The sequence below is a fragment of the Enhydra lutris genome, unplaced genomic scaffold, assembly GCF_002288905.1.
Source record: "Enhydra lutris kenyoni isolate GAN:26980312 unplaced genomic scaffold, ASM228890v2 scaffoldscaffold4, whole genome shotgun sequence".
NCBI classification, from domain to species: Eukaryota; Metazoa; Chordata; class Mammalia; order Carnivora; family Mustelidae; genus Enhydra; species Enhydra lutris.
The window spans coordinates 36,075,646-36,093,784 of record NW_019154088.1 but is presented as its reverse complement, the minus strand read 5'-3'; the positions used below and the strand labels follow the sequence as shown (position 1 = coordinate 36,093,784).

General features: G+C 37.9%; 1 protein-coding gene across 1 annotated transcript in view; it reads right to left on the bottom strand.

The window, feature by feature from the left end:
- Positions 1–18,139, bottom strand: part of LOC111158034 (tetratricopeptide repeat domain 6) — a 218,685-nt gene that overhangs the window by 80,746 nt on the left and 119,800 nt on the right. Inside the window, exon 7 of the mRNA XM_022519831.1 lies at positions 1,198–1,302. Coding sequence (XP_022375539.1) covers positions 1,198–1,302 — 105 coding nt within the window. The remainder of the gene's footprint in view (positions 1–1,197; positions 1,303–18,139) is intronic.

Here is an 18,139-nt window from a genome sequence, read left to right as displayed (position 1 = left end):
ATTGCCCCCAACTCCCTTCTCCTCTCTAACTCCCCTTGTCCTCCATGCTATTTGTTATGCTCCACAAATAAGTGAAACCATATGATAATTGACTCTCTCTGCTTGACTTATTTCACTCAGCATAATCTCTTCCAGTCCCATCCATGTTGCTACAAAAGTTGGGTATTCATCCTTTCTGATGGAGGCATAATACTCCATAGTGTATATGGACCACATCTTCCTTATCCATTCTGGACAGAAATTTTTAATTTAATTTTACCTTGGACTCTATTACACTATTACCTGTCTCATTTTCTCCCTATGACTTCCTCAACTACTTGTTTTATTGTTTTCTAATATGAGTTTTAGTAAGCTGCCTTAAATCACATGCATATAAAATAACCCTAAGTACCATTAAAAGATTATGCACAATAATGTTCATCACAGAACTGTTTTAAGAGGAAAAAAAATAAAAAGGAAAAAGAAAGAGGGGAGAGAAAAGAAAGAGGAGGAAGAAAAAATTTTAACCATAAAAGAAAATGGCCCAAAAAGCAGGCTGTAATCGTCTTGCAGAAATTCTTCACCAATAATAGGTGAACTTGGTTTTCGTCTCTTAATTTTTCTAAGTTTTAAAATAATCACTATAACATAAAATGAGAGAAAACACTGCTTAAGGAAGGAAGAAAAAATAGTGATAATCATATTGGGTGATGTTAAGCTTTTTTTTTTTTTTTAAGATTTTATTTATTTATCTGACAGAGAGAGATCACAAGCAGGCAGAGAGGCAGACAGAGAGAGAGGAGGAAGCAGGCTCCCTACTGAGCAGAGAGCCTGATGCGGGGCTCGATCCCAGGATCCTGAGATCATGACCTGAGCTTTGGCAGAGGCTTAACCCACTGAGCCACCCAGGCGCCGCTAAGCTTTTTTTTAACATTAAATTAACTAAAAGTTCACTTTAAAAACCAATGCCATGGAGATCTTATATGTCTTGGAACTTCAGTCAAATAAAATATTTTTTCAAAAAAAAACAGAACAATCTTCTTGACTGGCTAAAGTAATATGGATAAGTATAATGCTATAGTACCATCTTGTCATTCTTAATTATGCCAATAGTTGTCTGACAATTTCCATAAAACTATCCAGTAAAATTTAATGTCATGATCAATTACACCATTTAATTATTAAACAACAACAGAGAAAAGTCATTCTGCAGGTTACCTCATATTCTGGATATAGAGTTTCCTTCATAACAGATACTGGGGCAGAGAATTTGGGTGAAGTTAGACTCCAAAACAACTTCGTACATCCTGGATAAGCAGACACCTTTGAAAATAAAATAAGTCTATTAGAAACTAACAAATAATCTGTAGTTTAAGAACCCAAACTCCTATCAAAAGTATTTCTAGTGGCCCAGATAGTGAGTTGATTGGTTCCATAGCCTCTGAAATTCTGGAAAAGACAACTTTTCATACCCATCAGATTAGCAGAAATGTCAAGTTGGCAATTCCAATTTATGCTGAGAATGTGGGGAAACTACTAGAACCACACTGGAGGCAAGCTGGCCATTCCTAGGAAAACAGAAAATGTGCATGCCATATGAACCAGTAACTTCACTTCCAGTTACATATTCTAAGAAAATTCTTATACATTTGCATGAAGAGACATGTACAAAAATATTAATATAGGGGTGCCTGGGTGGCTCAGTGGGTTAAGCCGCTGCCTTCAGCTCAGGTCATGATCTCAGGGTCCTGGGATTGAGCCCCACATTGGGCTCTCTGCTCAGCGGGGAGCCTGCTTCCCCCTCTCTTTCTGCCTGCCTCTCTGCCTACTTGTTATCTCTGTCAAATGAATAAATAAAATCTTTTAAAAAAAACTAATATAGCTATGAAATAGCAAAAAAACAAAGCCCAATCTAAATGTCCATTAATAGAAAAACATGAATGATGATGAATAAAATATGACATAGTCATATAACTAATACTATAGGGCTATTCAAACCCCAAAATTACAAACCATAGATGGATCTTAGAAGCCTAGTATTGACAGTATAATAAGGAAGTTTTAGAAAGATGGAAACAAAATAGTGTCCCTTATATAAATATCTCTAGAACACACAGAACTATAGTATTTATTGTTTAGTGCCACAAATATATCTATTAAAGTATAAAATCATGGATGAGGAAGACCGGAATTATAACAGTAACTGCCCTTAAGTAAGGAGGAAGAGAAAAAGAATTAGAAAAAAGTACAAAAGGACTTATTTTTCAAGTTTACTTTAAAAATCTAAAACAAGTATGACAAAAAGTTAGCATCAATTTTTTTTAAAGATTTTATTTATTTATTTGACAGACAGAGATCACAAGTAGGCAGAGAGGCAGACAGAGAGAGGAGGAAGCAGGCTCCCCACTGAGCAGAGAGCCTGATGCTCGATCCCAGGACTGGGATCGTGACCTGAGCCAAAGGCAGAGGCTTTAACCCACTGAGCCACCCAGGCGCCCTAGTTAGCATCAATTCTTGATGAAGTGTCCCCAAGTGTACATTAGTTTGGTTTCTATAATTGTTTGTTTATTCAAACTTTTTCAAAATAAAACTTAATCAGGCATAGGTGAATTTTTAGGGAGGTGAAATTATTCTATATGATACTGGAATTGTGGCTATATAACATGCATTTATCAAAACTTACTGAACTTTAGAGCTCAAAGAGAGAAGCTTTATGTATGTAAATTTTTTTAAATCATTTAGGAAATCAAGAGGAATCCCAGGATAGAATGCAGAATGTAACAACACAATCTAACTGTATTAGAAATGTATGAAACAACCTCACTGAAGGGGTTGGGGAGAGAGTTGTTGACCTTAGTAGCTTTGGAAATGAATACAGTTTACAAGAGTAAAGGCAAAAGAAATTGTACATAACATTGAATTTAGTTGTGAAATTGTATCTCGCAGAAATATGGGTTAATAATTCTGATACTTCTCTACTGGAATTGAACAGTTAAGTAAATAGATGGAAGACGGTAGAAGCCAGGGTTATTGCTATTGGATTGGGAGTTTAAAGAAAAGCAAGGGAGGAGGTTGGAATGATCATGTGGTAATGGATTAGAGTTGAAGACATCAGTATAAACTCTTACTTAGCTTAATTTAGACACAGATGGTTACATATAGAAATATTTACAGGAGTTGGTATACCAAACATATTTCCTTGCTGTGTCAGCTGAGGAGGCCTGGTACCAACAAGCACACCTAATGCCTAGATCTTAGTTTCTAATCACATTCTCCAATAAAGTCAACTAGGGTTTCTTATATAAATGGCTGAGTCTATGGTCTAGGGCAGGAAATACGTAAGATGAGCCTGTTTTTTTGTTTATTTTTGTTTTGGGTTTTTTTAATTGTGTTATGTTAGTCGCCATTCAGTACATCATTAGTTTTTGATGTAGTGTTCCATAATTCATTGTTTGCAGATAATACCTACTGCTCCATGCAATCTGTGCCTTCTTTAATACCCATCACCAGACTCACCTATCCCCCAACCCCTCCCTTCTAAAATCCTCAGTTTGTTTCCCAGAGTCCATAGTCTCTCATGGTTCATCTCCCAATCTGATTTCTCCCCCTTCATTTTTCCCTTCTCCTAACGTCCTCCATGCTATTCCTTATGTTCCACAAATAAGTGAAACCGTATGATAATTGACTTTCTCTGAGCCTGTTTTTGAAAAAAGTATTTAAAAAATCCCACAAGGGGAGCCTGTGTGGCTCAGTTGTTAAGTGTCTGCCTTTGACTCAGGTCATGATCCCAGGGTCCTGGAAGCCCTGCATCAGGCTCCCTGCACCGCGGGAAGCCTGCTTCTCCCTTCCCTACTCCCCCTGTTTGTGTTTCCTCTCCCACTGTCTCTCTCTGTCAAATAAATAAATAGAACCTTAAAAAAAAAGAATAAAAATAAAAATAAATTTTAAAATCCCACAATAATGGGATATGTTAGAAGAGACATAGAAGCCAACTGAAGGAACTCTTAATAACCAAAGCTCAAAATATGTTAATAAAACAATAATAATAATAATAGTAGTAAAGTATTATTAGAATATAACTTAAAGTACAACATAACCATCCATGAGTCATACTGATACAAATAATTGAATGAATAAATAAGAATAGACAAATCTGTACAAATACAGATTAAATTTTATGTTATACTCTACCCTCAAGAAGGTAGAGCACAACTCCATATTCCAAAGACTGCAATATGGAAACGGAGAGAAAGGGAGACTACATGATGAAGAAACTTGGCAAACAGTACCTTAGATTGTTAACATCAGAAGTGATAACACAGGTTGATAATTTGTACCTTTGATATGATGTGATCAAAATGGCACTTTATCTTGGTTGTCTTAATTTCAAAATCACATCGGGCAAATCCCAACTGGAGGACATTCTACAAAATATCTGCCCACCACTCCCCCAAAGCGTCAGAAACTGTCACAGCCGAGAGAAACCCTAAAGCAACTAAGCATGACAACTAAATGTGGTATCCTGGATGTGACCCTGGAACAGAAAATGGACATTATATAAAAACTAAAGAAATCCGAATGAAGTATGGACCTTAGTTAATAATAATGTGTAAATACGGGGTCATGATACTGTCAACTGTATTAGTCTCCTAAGGCTGCCATAACAAATTACCACTGGGTGGTTTAAACTAACAGAAATGTACTCTGTCACTGCTCTGGAGACTAGAAGTCCAAAGTCAAGTTGTAGGAAGGCCCATGCTCCTCTGAAGGCTCTAGGAAATGATCCTTTCTTCCCTCTTTCGAGCTTGAAGTGGTTGTCATCAGTCCTTGGCATTCCTTAGCTTGCAGCTGCGTCATTCCAATCTCTGCCTCTGCTGTCACATGTTCTTCCCTGTGCGTTCAAGTGGCATTTTCCTCTTATAAGGACCCTATCCTATTGGATTTAGGGCCCACTCTAAATCCAGGATTAATCCCAAAATCCTGAATTATAACTGCAGAGACCCTATTTTCTTTTTTTTTTTATCTCAATGTGGTTTTGATTTGAATCTCCCTGATGGATAATGATGATGAACATTTTTTCATGTGTCTGCCAGCCATTTGTATGTCTTCTTCGGAGAAGTGTCTGTTTTGTGCAAAATCCCTATTTTCAAATAAGGTCACATGCACAGGTACTGTGGCTTAGGACTTAAATATAGCTCTTTGGAGCCACTATTCAATCCAATATTGTCATATTAATAACAGAGGAAACAGAATGTGTAATGTATGGGAAACCTCTATACCTCTGTAACTTTTCTGTACTCTAAAATAATTCTACAAAATTAAGTTCAGTATCAATAAATAATAATAAAGCAAACAATAAAAGACAAAATTATTTTTAAAAATGGTCAGAGGCATTGTGGCACCTGGATGGCTCAGTCAGTTGAGCGTACAACTCTTGATTTTGGTTCAGGTCATGATCTCAGGGTCATGGGTTCAAGCCCCATGTTGGGCTATGCATTCGGTGGGGAGTCTGCTGGAGATTCTCTCCTCTTCCTCTTCCCCTCCCCCTGCACACACATGCATGCACTCTCTTTCTCTCTCAAATGAATAGATAAATCTTTTTTAAAAAATAGTTGACGTCAAAAACTAATGGTGTGCTATATGGTGATTAACAACATAATAAAAAATTGATAAAAATTTAAAAATTTTAAATGGAGGCAGAAAAATAATCAGGCGTTTATGGCAAAATGTTCAAGAAAATGTAAGATTTTAAAAATAATAGCTGCTTGAATGCATGGTATTATTGGTAATTATATTTCCCCTGACTTTTTTTTTAAGGATTTTATTTATTACTTGACAGAGATAGATACAGCAAGAGAGGGAACACAAGCAGGGGGAGTGGGAGAGGAAGTATCAGGCTTCCCACTGAGCAGGGAGCCCGATGCGGGGCTTGATCCCAGGACCCTGAGATCATGACCCGAGCCGAAGGCAGGGGCTTAACCCACTGAGCCACCCAGGCGCTCATATCTCAACTTTTAAACACATCTTTTTTTTAAGTACACATCAATGCGACTGAATGAGAAATACACATGAAGTGCTCCTGCGGCCACAGTGAAGTAGGATGCTGGCTGTGAGGAAAAACACATGTGCTATTTTGTTAGAGTTGTGAACTGAATGAACTAGCCACCATTTTCATCTGAAGGACAAACATCAAACTGTTCATTCAGATTTGAGTACACAGCAAACATTTTCTTGAAAATGAATGAAGCAATGGTGTCATTTCAAATAAAACCATTGAGAGTAAGTGTGCCAATGAAAAAACTTAAGTTTTTAGGAAAAATGAAAATTCTGGGAGATGTGTGTCTCTCACCATATAGAAGGAGTCTCTCACCATGAGTCTCATTTCCCAGTGTGTAGGAGTGTTGACAACACTGACTCCATTTTTGGCTCTCCATCTTGTTCATGCCCGTGCAAAGACCTCTCTCAGTGCCACATGTTCCAGGACCCATGGAGGTTAATGTATACCCTGACAGGAATGTGAGAGGGCTTATTCTGATCTCAGCACACAAAGGCTCCACTTTCAATAACTGGTTGAGATGACTGGTGCGCAAATGGCGTCACTTGAGATGACTACCCTTTGAACTCACCTCCATGCACCTCACTCTATAAAATTTAGGGATTAAGGTCCAGATTGGACAGAGATTACCTGCATCATACCTGAGTCATTTGTGTGCCCAATCCCCCCGTGTCAGTAAGTTACCCTGAATAAACTGTGTGAATAGTATGGAGTGGTTTGCTTCATTTTCAGTCTCAAAGTGCCTCCTAAGTCTGGAGGATATTTTACTGTCCCCCCTCCACCTTCTAACACAATGCTAAAACCTTTTTCTAGTAATATTTAAAATTGATATTTTGATATTGTAGAGTGAAATGTATCAACACTTAAGAACTACATAACTTGAATAAAAAACTGATGTACAATGTTACAAATCATAAATGGATAAAAAAAATCCACTCAAAGTACAAAATAATAAATTTTTTTTCTATTGACATATAATGTATTATTTACTTCAGGGGTTCAGGTCTGTGATTCATCAGTCTTACACAATTCACAGCACTTACCATAGCACATACCCTCCCCAACATCCATCACCCAGGCACCCCATCCATCCCACTCCCACTCCCCTCAAACAACCATCAGTTTGTTTCCTGAGATTAAGAGTCTCTTATAGCTTGTCTCCCTCTCTGGTTTCATCTTGTTTAATTTTTCCCTCCCTTTTCCTATGATCCTCTGTCTTGTTTCTCTAATTCCTCATATCAGGGGGATCATATGATAATTGTCTTTCTCTAACTGACTTACTTCGCTTAGCATAATACCCTCTAGTTCCATCTACGTCATTGCAAATGGCAACATTTCAGGTTTTTTGATGGTTGCATAATCCATTGTATATATATACCACTTCTTCTTTATCCATTTGTCTGTTGACGGACATCTAGGCTCTTTCCATAGTTTGGTTATTGTGGACATTGCTGCTATAAACATTCAGGTGCATGTACCCCTTCGGATCCCTACACTTGTATCTTTAGGGTAAATACCTAGTCATGCAACTGCAGTCATAGGGCAGCTCTATATTCATCTTTTTGAGGAACCTCCATGCTGTTTTCCAGTGTGGCTGCACCAGCTTGCATTCCCACCAACAGTGTGGGAGGGTTCCCCTTTCTACACACCCTCACCAAGACCTGTCATTTTCTGACTTGTTAATTTTAGCCATTCTGACTGGTCTGAGGCAGTATCTCATTTTGGTTTTGATTTGTATTTCCCTGATGCCAAATGATGTGGGCTTTTTCATGTGTCTGTTGGCCATCTGGATGTCTTCTTTGCAGAAATGTCTGTTCATGTCCTCTGCTCATTTCTTGATTGGATTATTTGTTCTTTGTGTGTTGAATTTGATAACTTTTTTATAGATTTTGGATACTAGCCCTTTATCTGATATGTCATTTGCAAATATCGTCTTCCATTCTGTCAGTTGTCTTTTGGTTTTATTGACTGTTTCCTTCGCTGTGCAAAAGCTTTTTATCTTGATGAACTCCCAATAGTTCATTTTTGCCCTTGCTTCCCTTGCCTTTGGCAAACAACAATAAATTTTTAAAGTATCAAGGCATGAAAGTCATTGATATGGTTTTAGCTGTGGGAATTATCACTTAATATATTCTCTTTTAGCTACACAAATTATCACTCAAGATTACCTTTATAACTAAGTTCAACTGCTTTTTTTTTGCTCTAATGATCATAATTTTTTATTAAATTTTTTTTATTTTGAGATAATTGTAGATTCACATGCAGTTTTAAGAAATAGTAAGAGAGATCCCACCTATCCTTTACCCAGTTTCCCTCAAAGGTAACATCTTGCAAAACTATAGTACAATATAACAAGCATATATTAACATCACCTGTCAAAATACAAAACATTTTCATCACCACAAGGGTCCCTCATGTTGTCCTTTTATAGACGCACTCATCCAATGTCCTCCCATCCTGAAACCCTAGAAACCACCGATGTGTCTTCCATTTCTATAATTTCATTACTTTAAGAATGTTATATAAGGAAACCATACAGTATGTAATCTTTTAAAACTGGCTTTTTCAGTGTAAATCTCTGAAGATTCATCCTTACAGCTGCATATATCAAGAATTCCTTTCTTTTTATTGCTGAGTGGCAGTTGCATTTTCAGTTTAAAGAAAGGTGGGGAGAGCACCTGGGTGGCTCAGTCGGTTAAGTGTCTGCCTTTGGCTCAGATCATGATCTCGGGGTCCTGGGATTGAGCCTGTGTCCATTCGGCTCTACACTCAGTGGGGAGTATGCTTGTCCCTCCGCTCCTCCCACTGCTCATGCTTGCCTTCTCTAAAATAAATAAAATCTTAAATATATATATTATATATAATATATGTATTTATATATATTTTTTTTGATCTCGAGACTTTGTCATCAATGCACAGGTACTTCTAACTTTATTGTTTAGCTTCCAAATATTTGGAGATTTTTTTCTTATCTTTGTTATTGATCTCTAATTTCAGCCCATTACAGATATGTTCTATCTTAGTATATATCCTATGGGAACTTGAAAAGAATATTTATTCTGCTTTTTGGGGGTAAAATGTTCTATAATTTCAACTAGATTGGTTAATGGAATTTTGAGTTCTCCTATAACTTTGCTGATTTTCTAAGTGTTTTTATTAATTATTTAGAGAGGTGGTGACGTTTCCAAACGCAATTGTGGAATTGCCTATTTCTCATTCCAGTTTTTGCTTCATATAGTTGTAGGTCTGTTCTTTGGTGCACAAACTTCTCAAGATTGCTATGCCTTCCTGGTTGGTTGACACTTTTATCATAATACAATGCCCCTCTGTCTCTGATAATTTTCTTTGCTTCAAAGTTTGCTTTATCTGATATTAATGATATTAATATTAACTAATAATCTGCATTTCTTTATGTTTGCATGATATACTTTTTTTACCTTTTTTTTTAATTTTTAAATAAACATATAATGTATTTTTATCCCTGGGGGTACAGGTCTATGAATCGCCAGGTTTACACATTTCACAGCACTCACCATAGCACATACCCTCCCCAATGTCCATATCCCCACCACCCTCTCCCGTCTCCCCTCCCCCCAGCAACCCTCAGTCTGTTTTTTGAGATTGAGTCTTTTATGGTTTGTCTCCCTCCTGATCCCATCTTGTTTCATTTATTCTTTTCCTACCCCCCAAGCCCCCCACATTGCATTTCCACTTCCTCATATCAGAGAGATCATATGATAGTTGTCTTTCTCCGATTGACTTATTTCACTAAGCATAATACCCTCTAGTTCCACCCACGTCATCGCAAATGGCAAGATTTCATTTCTTTTGATGGCTGCTTAGTATTCCATTGTGTATATATACCACTTCTTCTTTATCCATTCATCTGTTGATGGACATCTAGGTTCTTGCCATAGTTTGGCTATTGTGGACATTGCTGCTATAAACATTTGGGTACACATGCCCCTTCGGAGCACCACGTTTGTATCTGTAGGGTAAATACCCAGTAGTGCAATCGCTGGGTCATAGGGTAGCTCTATTTTCTATTTTCAACTTTTTGAGGAACCTCCACACTGTTTTCCAGAGTGGTTGCACCAGCTTGCATTCCCACCAACAGTGTAGGAGGGTTCCCCTCTCTCCGCATACTCGCCAGCATCTGTCATTTCCTGACTTGTTAATTTTAGCCATTCTGACTGGTGTGAGGTGGTGTCTCATTGTGGTTTTGATTTGTATTTCCCTGATGCCGAGTGATATGGAGCATTTTTTCATTTGTTTGTTGACCATCTGGATGTCTTCTTTGCAGAAATGTCTGTTCATGTCCTCTGCTCATTTCTTGATTGGATTATTTGTTCTTTGGGTGTTGAGTTTGCTAAGTTCTTTATAGATTTTGGATACTAGCCCTTTATCTGATATGTCGTTTGCAAATATCTTCTTCCATTCTGTCAGTTGTCTTTTGTTAACTGGTTTTGTTAACTGTTTCCTTTGCTGTGCAAAAGCTTTTGATCTTGATGAAATCCCAATAGTTCATTTTTGCCCTTGCTTCCCTTGCCTTTGGCGATGTTCCTAGGAAGAAGTTGCTGTGGCTGAAGTCGAAGAGGTTGCTGCCTGTGTTCTCCTCAAGGATTTTGATGGACTGCTTTCTCATATTGAGGTTCTTCATCCATTTTGAGTCTATTTTCGTGTGTGGTGTAAGGAAATGGTCCAATTTCATTTTTCTGCATGTGGCTGTCCAATTTTCCCAACACCATTTATTGAAGAGACTGTCTTTTTTCCATTGGACATTGCTTCCTGCTTTGTCAAAGATTAGTTGACCATAGAGTTGAGGGTCTATTTCTGGGCTCTCTATTCTGTTCCATTGATCTATGTGTCTGTTTTTGTGCCAGTACCATACTGTCTTGATGATGACAGCTTTGTAATAGAGCTTGAAGTCTAGAATTGTGATGCCACCCACTTTGGCTTTCTTTTCAATATTCCTCTGGGTATTTGAGGTCTTTTCTCGTTCCATATAAATTTTAGGATTATTTGTTCCATTTCTTTGAAAAAAAAATGGGTGGGATTTTGATAGGGATTGCATTAAATGTATAGATTGCTTTAGGTAGAATAGACATTTTCACAATATTTTTCTTCCAATCCAGGAGCATGGAACATTTTTCCATTTCTTTGTGTCTTCCTCAATTTCTTTCATGAGTACTTTATAGTTTTCTGAGTATAGATTCTTTGCCTCTTTGGTTAGGTTTATTCCTAGGTATCTTACGGTTTTGGGTGCAATTGTAAATGGGATTGACTCCTTAATTTCTCTTTCTTCTGTCTTGTTGTTAGTGTAAAGAAATGCAACTGATTTCTGTGCATTGACTTTATATCCTGACACTTTACTGAATTCCTGTACAAGTTCTAGCAGTTTTGGAGTGGAGCCTTTTGGGTTTTCCACATATAGTATCATATCATCTGAAAAGAGTGATTGTTTGACTTCTTCTTTGCCGATTTGGATGCCTTTAATTTCTTTTTATTGTCTGATTGCTGAGGCTAGGACTTCTAGTACTATGTTGAATAGCAGTGGGGATAACGGACATCCCTGCTGTGTTCCTGACCTTAGCAGAAAAGCTTTCAGTTTTTCTCCATTGAGAATGATATTTTCAGTGGGTTTTTTATAGATGGCTTGGATAATATTGAGGTATGTGCCCTCTATCCCTACACTTTGAAGAGTTTTAATTAGGAAGGGATGCTGCACTTTGTCAAATGCTTTTTCAGCATCTATTGAGTATCATATGGTTCTTGTTCTGTCTTTTATCAATGTATTGTATCACATTGATTGATTTGCAGATGTTGAACCAACCTTGCAGCCCTGGAATAAATCCCATTTAGTCATGGTGAATAATTCTTTTAACGTACTGTTGGATCCTATTGGCCAGTATTTTGGTGAGAATTTTCGCATCTGTGTTCATCAAGGATATTGGTCTGTAATTCTGTTATTAATTGGTTTATATAGTTAGCTGCTCCCATGTTAGGGGCATAGATATTTAAAATTGTTATGTCTTCTTTTTGGACAGACCCTTTGAGTATGATATAGTGTCCTTCCTCATCTCTTATTATAGTCTTTGGCTTAAAATCTAATTGATCTGATATAAGGATTGCCACCCCAGCTTTCTTCTGATGTCCATTAGCATGGTACATTGTTTTCCACCCCCTCACTTTAAATCTGGAGGTGTCTTCGGGTCTAAAATGAGTTTCTTGTAGGCAGCATATTGATGGGGTTTTTTTATCCATTCTGACACCCTGTGTCTTTTGATTGGGGCATTGAGCCCATTAACATTCAGGGTAACTATTGAGAGATATGAATTTAGTGCCATTGTATTGCCTGTAAGGTGACTGTTATTGTATATTGTCTCTGTTCCTTTCTGATCTACTACTTTTAGGCTCTCTCTTTGCTTAGAGGATGCTTTTCAGTATTTCCTGTAGAGCTGGTTTGGTGTTTGCAAATTCTTTCAGTTTTTGTTTGTCCTGGAAGCTTTTTATCTCTCCATCTATTTTCATTGATAGCCTAGCTGGATATAGTATTCTTGGCTGCATGTTTTTCTCGTTTAGTGCTCTGAATATCTCATGCCAGTTCTTTCTGGCCTGCCAGGTCTCTGTGGATAAGTCCACTGCCAATCTAATATTTTTACCCTTGTATGTTACAGGCTTCTTTTCCCGGGCTGCTTTCAGGATTTTCTCTTTGTCGCTAAGACTTGTAAATTTTACTATCAGATGACGGGGTGTGGACCTATTTTTATTGATTTTGAGGGGCGTTCTTTGCATCTCCTGGATTTTGATGTTTGTTCCCTTTGCCATATTAGGGAAATTCTCTACAATAATTCTCTCCAATATACCTTCTGCTCCCCTCTCTCTTTCTTCTTCTTCTGGAATCCCAAATATTCTAATGTTGTGTCGTCTTATGGTGTCACTTATCTCTCAAATTCTCTCCTCATGGTCCAGTATTTGTTTGTCTCTCTTTTGCTCAGCTTCTTTATTCTCTGTCATTTGGTCTTCTATGTCACTAATTCTTTCCGCTGCCTCATTTATCCTAGCAGTAAGAGCTTCCATTTTTGATTGCACCTCATTAATAGCTTTTTTTATTTCAACTTGGTTAGATTTTAGTTCTTTTATGTCTCCAGAAAGGGCTTTTATCTCTCAGGAGAGGGCTTCTCTAATATCTTCCACACCTTTTTCAAGCCTAGCTAGAACCTTGAGAATCGTCATTCTGAACACTAGATCTGTCATATTACTAATGTCCGTATTGATTAGGTCCCCAGCCTTCGGTACTGTCTCTTGTTCTTTTTTTTGTGGTGAGTTTTTCCGCCTTGTCATTTTGTCCAAATAAGATTTGCTTTCTCCTCCTCTGGAATTCTGCTGTTCTCCTTGGTGAGTGAAGCTGGTCTTGGCTGGGTTTCTTGTTGATCTTCTCGGGGAGGGGCCTGTTGTAGTGATTCTCAAGAGTCTTTGCCAGAGGCGGAATTGCCCCGCCCTTATCAGGGGCCAGGCTAAGTAATCCGCTCAGGTTTGCTTTTGGGAGCTTTTGTTCCCTTAACGCTTTCGGTAGAGTTCCGGAGGACGGGAATGATAATGGCAGCCTCCCAATCTCCAGCCCAGAGGAGCCGAGAGCTCGGGGTCCTGCTCCTCAGTGCACCCTCAGAGAAAAGCGCCCAATCGCTCCCATCTCCCTGGCCTCTGGTCGCGCTTGGAGAAAAGCACTCAATCACTCGCGCTTGGAGAAAAGTGCTCTGTCGCTTCCATCTCCCTGGCCTCCAGCCGCGCGCTTGGAGAAAAGCATTCAGTCACTCTGTCTCTCTGGCCTCCGGCCACTCTCTGAGCTCACCCAGCCTGTGCCCGGTTCAAGGAAACCCCGAGCTGAGAGCTCACTCCTTGGCTTTGTCGCTGTAGCAGGCTTCCCCACTTCAATACCTGTGAGCTCTGCGACACTCAGACACCCCCGGTCCTTCTGTGGCCCCGCGGGACCTGGGGTTACGCTGACCCCTCGTGGGCTTCCCCCCGGTTTAGCCTCTGGAACAATGTCCCTCAGTGGAGCAGACTTTTAAAAGTCCTGATTTTGTACTCCGTTGCTCCGCTGCTTGCCGGGAGCCGGCCCCTCCCCCCGCGGTCTATCTTTCCATCTCTTTGGATTCACTTCTCCGTCAGTCCTACCTTTCAGAAAGTGATCAATTTTCTGTTTCTAGAATTGTTGCTCTTCTTCTCTTCGATTTCCCATTGGATTTGTAGGTGTTCGCAATGGTTAGATAAGCTATCTAGCTGATCTCCTGCTACTTGATGTCGTCTCAGCCTGCTACTCCGCCATCTTGACGACTCCTCCTACCATTTTGTTTTCAATCTCCTATGTCATTATATTTGAAGCTAGTTACTTGGGCCATGTTTTTTAATCTACTCTGCAATCTCCATCACGTAATTGGTGTACCTAGACAATTTAAAGTTATCTTGGGGATTTGCTCTGCCATTTCATTTTTTGTTTTGTTTGGTCTCTCTGGTATCTTTTGTTTCTTTGTTTTCATTTTCTTGCCTTCCTGTTATCTGGACATATTTTTAAATTCTACTTTTGTTTATCTATGGTGTTTTTCAGGGTATCTCTTTGCATAGCTTTTTAGTTTTGATCTAGGAATTATATTCTATAAACATAATTTATCAAAGCCTACAAATGTCATCATTTTACCAGTTCAAGTAATATGAAACCTCACTTCCCTTTATACCTTTCCTCATTTATAACTATTTTAAACATTTCTTCTATATACAGTTAATAACATGATAATTTCTTACTTCAACTGACAAACATAATTTAGAACATTCAAAAGGAGAAGGAAACTTTTGCTTTAGTCATATTTTTGTTTTACTTCTTTTTGTTCCTTCTAGATACTCCAAGATTCCTTTTTTTATTATTTTCTTCCTATTTAGAGAACTTCCTCTGGTCATTCTTTTAAGTGAAATCTGCCAGCAACAAATTGTCCTGGTTTCCTTTTCATCTGAAAGTGTCTTGATTCCCCTTCATTCCCAAAGGATATTTTCTCTAGATATAGGACTGATTTCTGGCCTCCCTAGTTTCTGATGAGAATGCACTGCTATTCAAATGTTTTTCTCCTATAGATAACATATAGTTCCTCTCTTGGTGCTTTCAAGGTTTTTCCTATCATTATTTCTCAGATGTTTGACTATTATATGGCTTACTACAAATTTCTTTAGATTTTTCTTCTTGGGTTTGTTCAGCTTCCTAAATATGTCTTTTTCCAAATTTGGTAAATTTGGATTTTTTTTTTCTCCTAAATTTGGAAAGTTTTTTTTTTCTCCTACACATTTTCAGTCACCACCACCTCTTCTTTTTCTTCTCCTTACATGAATGCAATAACACAAATGTTAGATCTTTTACTATATTCCCACAGGTCCTTAAGGGACCTGCCCCCACAAGTCTGTAAATTTTTTTTCAATCTATTTCTCTTTGTTGTTCAAACTGGATAAATTTCATTGTTCTATCTTCAAGTTCACTGAATCCTATCTCCTCCATTCTACTTTTGAACCCGTCTACTAGGCTTTTTATTTCAGTTATTATATTTTTAATCCTAAAATGTTTGTGTTTCTTCCCAGTATTTTTTATTTCTTTCCTAAGATTTTCTATTTCCTTTCTATTTATTTTGGTTATTGAAGTATAACTGACATATAACATTATACTGGTTTCAGTACAATGATTTGACATTTATATATGTTGCAAAATGATCACCACAATAAGTCTAGTTAATATTAACTAGTTAATATTTATCACCATTACCTGTACTGCTGGGGCAAATAATACATGTTAATAAAATACAATGTTCATAAAAATAATTTAAAAAATAACAAATTATTCATCACCATATGTAGTTACAGAATTTCTTTTCTTGTGAAAAGAAACTTTTAAAATCCACTCTTTAAGCAACTTTCAAATATGCAATGCAGTATTGTTAACTATAGTCTCCATGCTGTGCATTACATCCCCAACTTTTTTATAACCAGAAGTTTATACCTTTCACTCCCTTCACCATATCTCCCACCTCCCTGCCCCTCATTTCTGACAACCACCACTCTGTATCTCTGAGCTTGTTTTTTTTTGGGGGGGGGGGGGTTTAGATTCTGCATGTAAGTGAGATCACTTGTCTTTCTCTGTATTGTTTATTTCACTTAGCATAATGTCTTCAAGGTCCACCCATGTTGTAACAAATGGCAAGATTTCATCCTTTTTTTGTGACTGAATATTTCTGTGTGTGTGTGCGTGCACATGTGTGTGTGTATGTGTGTGTGCATGTGTGTGCTGTCACATTTTCTTTATCCATTCACCCATCAATGGACATTTAAGATGTTTCCATATCTTGGTTATTGTAAATAATGTTGCAATGAACATGAGTGGGTTGCATATATCCCTTCAAGTTAGTGTTCTCATTTCCTTTGGGCAAATATCCAGAAGTGGTGGTGTTGAATCATGTGGTAGTTCTATTTTTAACTTTTTTAAGGAACCTGTTTTCCATAGTGGCTCTACCAATTTACATTCCCACCAAAAGAGCATGAGGATTCCCTATTCTCCACATCCTCATCAACACTTATTATTTCTTGTCTTTTTGATGATAGCCATTCTAACAGGTGTGAGATGAAATTTCCTTGTGGTTTCAATTGCATTTCCCTGACAATTACTGATGTTGTCCTTTCATGTGACCTTTGGCCATCTGTATCTTTTCTGGAAAAATTCTACTTAGATCTTCCCATTTTTTAATTGGATTGTTTTCGGTTTTTTGCATGTTTTTTGGTGTTTTTTTGTTTGTTTTTGTTACTGAATTGCATAAGTTCTTTATGTATTTTGAATATTAACACCTTATCTGATATATGATTTGTAAATATTTTCTCCAACTCAGTGGGTTGCCTTTTCACTTTTTTAAAGATTTCATTTATTCATTTGAGACAGAGAGAGAGAGAGAGGCATGAGTGGGACCCTGGGAACATGACCTGAGTCAAAGGCAGACACTTAACCAACTGTGCCACCCAGGCAGCCCAGTTGCCTCTTCATTTTATTGATAGTTTCCTTTGCTGTGCAGAAGCCTTTTGGTTTGACATACTCCTGCTTGTTCACTTTCACTTCTGTTGCCTTTGCTTTTGGTGTTAAATCCAAAAAATCATTGTCAAGACCAATGTCAAGGAGCTTACCATCTGTTTTCTTCTAGAAGTTCTATGGTTTCAGGTTTTACACTCAAATCTTTAATCCATTTTGAGTTAATTTTTGTGTATGGTGTAAGATAATGGTACAGTTGCATTTTTTTCCATGTCACTGTCCAGTTTCCTTAACACCATTTATTGAAGAGATTGTCCTTTCCCCACTGTATATTCTTGGTTCCTCTGTCATCAATTAATTGACAATGTATGCACGGGTTTATTTCTTGGCTCTCTATTCTGTTCCATGGATCTATGTGGCAGTTTTTATGGCAATAACATACTGTTTTGATTACTAGAACTTTATAATATAGTTTGAAATCAGGAAACATGATACTTTTGGCTTTGTTCTCTTTCTCAAGACTGCTTTGGTTATTCAGTATCTTTTGTGGCTCCATACATATTTCAGGACTGTTTGTTCTACTTATGTGAAAAATGCCATTGACTCTTCATCTTATTTAATGCTTCGGTTTAGCTGACGCTCCACTAGGCTTCCTCTGATACCATCACAGTGGGGAAGCGGAGCTGTGGTCATTACTACTACTTGAGGATGGAAGTCCAAGATCCCCATAATGTTGGCACTGACAATATGGAGGGGGAATCTCATTAATCCTCTAAGATGAAAGTCCCAGCTCCACATTCAACCTTTTTTGATTCCACCCTGGCAGGGGTGTAAGAGTACCTCATTACCTTCCGGCAAGAGTAAAGTTTCAATTTCCCACCAGGCTTTTGACGGTGGGGTGGGGCCAATTTTTTCTGTCATATGTAGCTGGAATGGAGCAGTTACAGTCTAAAAATTTTTCTGTCTTGCTAGGCTGTCCTTTTCTGGCTCTTTGGCTAAAGAGAGCAGGCTTTTGTTGGAGCTTTTTTTCCTTTGCTTATTTGCTTCCAGCTTTC